This window comes from Triticum dicoccoides, chromosome 7B (assembly GCF_002162155.2).
Source record: "Triticum dicoccoides isolate Atlit2015 ecotype Zavitan chromosome 7B, WEW_v2.0, whole genome shotgun sequence".
NCBI classification, from domain to species: Eukaryota; Viridiplantae; Streptophyta; class Magnoliopsida; order Poales; family Poaceae; genus Triticum; species Triticum dicoccoides.
The window spans coordinates 758,733,222-758,735,782 of NC_041393.1; the positions used below are offsets into that span (position 1 = coordinate 758,733,222).

The following is a 2,561-nucleotide window of genomic DNA, read 5'->3' on the forward strand; positions in this document are numbered from 1 at the left end:
TAATAGGACATTTTATCAAATGGACATAGTAAAAATGGGTCATATTAGATATGTCAATGTAAATAAGTAAAGTAAAACATGAATTTTATGAAGTAACCCTAGAAGGCATGCGTTTTTTCTGGGAAAGGGTCCTATTCTCTTGAAAGGAGCATCTCACTCCTTCAAGCTGTCCAAAAAAGAAACATCTCACCCCTTCGTCGCTACACCTCCGACTATCGGCATTAACTTCTTTTCCATGTTGAAATTAGTCTAGTAAATCCTCACCCATAGTTACAACGTCTTTCTCTTAATAAACATGTTTATTTCCGTGAAGGAGTGACACATGCTGGTGACATGTAGATGAAGCACCGTTTTTGCGACGGATTCTTTGTTGATTCCTTATTTCCCTGCACATCTCACTGGACGAGAAAAAAATATGCATCTTGTGTGTGTCATCACGCCGCCAAGTCTAGAGGCAAGGAAGTAATGGAAACCCTGTCCCTGGCCTTCGAAGCCTACCAAATTAAGCAAAAACATGGATAAAGATAATGGGTCATCCATGCAGTAAGCTTAGTTCTAAGCCAAGAAAACAGATAATACTTGGTGGTCTTACTTCTCTGTCCCAGTTAGTGCGAAGAGTAATGGACATGAATAACACCGTCTGCACGACAAGTGCGCAGGTTATTCCCATCCATAGCCCCTGACATATTTTAGATCGAGGTTTCATCATGTCCAATAAGAAATACTACAAGTGAAACTATAAACTTTTTAAGTACTCCCTCCGTTCGGAATTACTCGTCCAAGTAATTCCGAAGGGAGGGAGTAGAACGGATGGAGTAATAAAATAGAACTAGTGATTACTTACCACTCCACCAAGATGGTAGATAAAGGCAAAACATAGAGCCGCTGGGATGCCCACAAGGTAGTACGCACTGAGATTGACATAGGAACCAATACTTTGAAGGCCACAGCCCCTAACAACGCCTGTAAAAATATGCCAATTTATAACCATATATTTTCAGCACGTACCAAAACAAAAACTACAGGCTCCTCCATATAATTTGGTTTCGGTGAATTTGCAGCATCTCATTTGTATTTACCTACCTGAAAGAACACACTGCATGTCATCAAACAAGAATGCCACGGCAATAATCGGCATAATTCTAGAGATATACTCCACCACTTCCTTGTCGTTGCTGTATGCATACCCCCATAGATTGCGCACCAAAACAATTGCAAGAGCAACCGATACGCTTGACGCAATTCCTAGGACCATGATCACCTGGGTCGCCAAACGGGCAGCATCCGGTCGTCCAGCACCCAGTTCATTCGATACACGGGTGCTACATACACACGTAATTCAAGGATACATATCAGTTTCCAGCTTTGTACGTAGTTGCCACAAGTATCTATATATCAATAGCATCGGCAAGGTACGAGTTCATTCTGACCTTATAGCTGCACTAAGCCCATACGGGACCCTGAATACCAGTGAGATAGTATTTACACTGCAGGAAATTCAACCGCATGTTACTATAAAAAAAATAAAAAATATATCCAAACCAAGTACAGATTTTGAAAGGAAAGGAAATTCACCTAATTGATAGTACCGATGCCTCGAGCTTAGGATTTGGCAGAAATCCGGAAGCAAGTATCAGGAGTTCAAACGACCACCACTCCCAGCTGTTTGTGTAAATATGCATGTTTATGTTGGATGAAATTAATTAAACCGGTCAACTAGAGATGGAAAATCTGCACCTGAACTGCAGCATATGGAACTCAAACTCACCAAACCATAAGGGCTGATGGGACGGCAAGCCTCAAGAAACTGAGGATGTCGCGGAATGCCTCCGTCGACAACCCCGTCCAAGTGCTCCTACAAGATGGGGAGATCCTGATGTAGAGAGCCAAGATGGACACATTGGTGAGGTAGGAGATTGTATTGGCCAAGGCAGCACCCTTGTTGCCCAGGCCAAGCTTGTAGACCAGCAGCCAGCACACCAAGATGTGGTTCAGCGCTGTGATGCCTGAGCTCAGCATCACCGGGAGGACCATGTTCTGAGTTTGCAGGAACCTGACATGGCACTGCAGCGGACCATAGACAAACAGCGACGGAATCATCCAACGGATGTAGCTCCCTGCTTCCATGGCAATCTCAGGGTCCTGTCCAAACAACAGAAGGATCTGGCCGGTGTATCCCCAGATTACGGCAACCACGACGCTCACCGGAGTGAGCACAAGGATTGCCCTCTGCTTGTAGATGCCAAGAAGATGGTGCTGCTTTGCTCCAAATGCTTGCCCACACAGCGTGTCCAGGCTGCTCGACATGCCAGATTGAAATTCAATGCAATCATTTCGAGTTTATGATGTCCAGGAGGTCCATCTAAGTTGGTGCATCGATCAATGGAAAGGAAAAAAAATTGTCATACCAACAAGCTGAAGCCAGTTACGCCAGCGAAGGAGGTTGCAATGGAGGCACTCGAGAGAGCGAGTTTGCCGAGATGACCCACAAACATGACGGATATCATTTGGACCACATCCTGCAAGAGGCTTCCGACGATGAGAGGCCCAGCAAGGTACAA

At 44.7% G+C, this 2,561-nt stretch overlaps 1 protein-coding gene across 1 annotated transcript; it reads right to left on the reverse strand.

Annotated features, from left to right (window-relative positions):
• LOC119339210 (protein DETOXIFICATION 16-like) lies at positions 1-2,361 on the reverse strand. The gene is made up of 7 exons (XM_037611349.1): positions 1,769-2,361; positions 1,576-1,662; positions 1,431-1,487; positions 1,084-1,322; positions 845-963; positions 593-679; positions 1-494 (listed from the first exon to the last, which is right to left on the reverse strand). Exons 1-7 carry the CDS (start codon positions 2,305-2,307, stop codon positions 435-437), a joined length of 1,188 nt encoding a protein of 395 aa, XP_037467246.1. The 5' UTR covers positions 2,308-2,361; the 3' UTR covers positions 1-434.
• Positions 2,362-2,561: the final 200 nt, after the last annotated feature.

Coding starts and splice junctions, on each gene's coding strand:
- LOC119339210 (XM_037611349.1), bottom strand. CDS start 2,307: ATGTCGAGCAGCCTGGACACGCTGTGTGGGCAAGCATTTGGAGCAAAG. Junction 1,488..1,575: donor GCATCGGTACTATCAATTAG/GTGAATTTCCTT, acceptor AATTTCCTGCAG/TGTAAATACTATCTCACTGG. Junction 495..592: donor GCACTAACTGGGACAGAGAA/GTAAGACCACCA, acceptor TTAATTTGGTAG/GCTTCGAAGGCCAGGGACAG.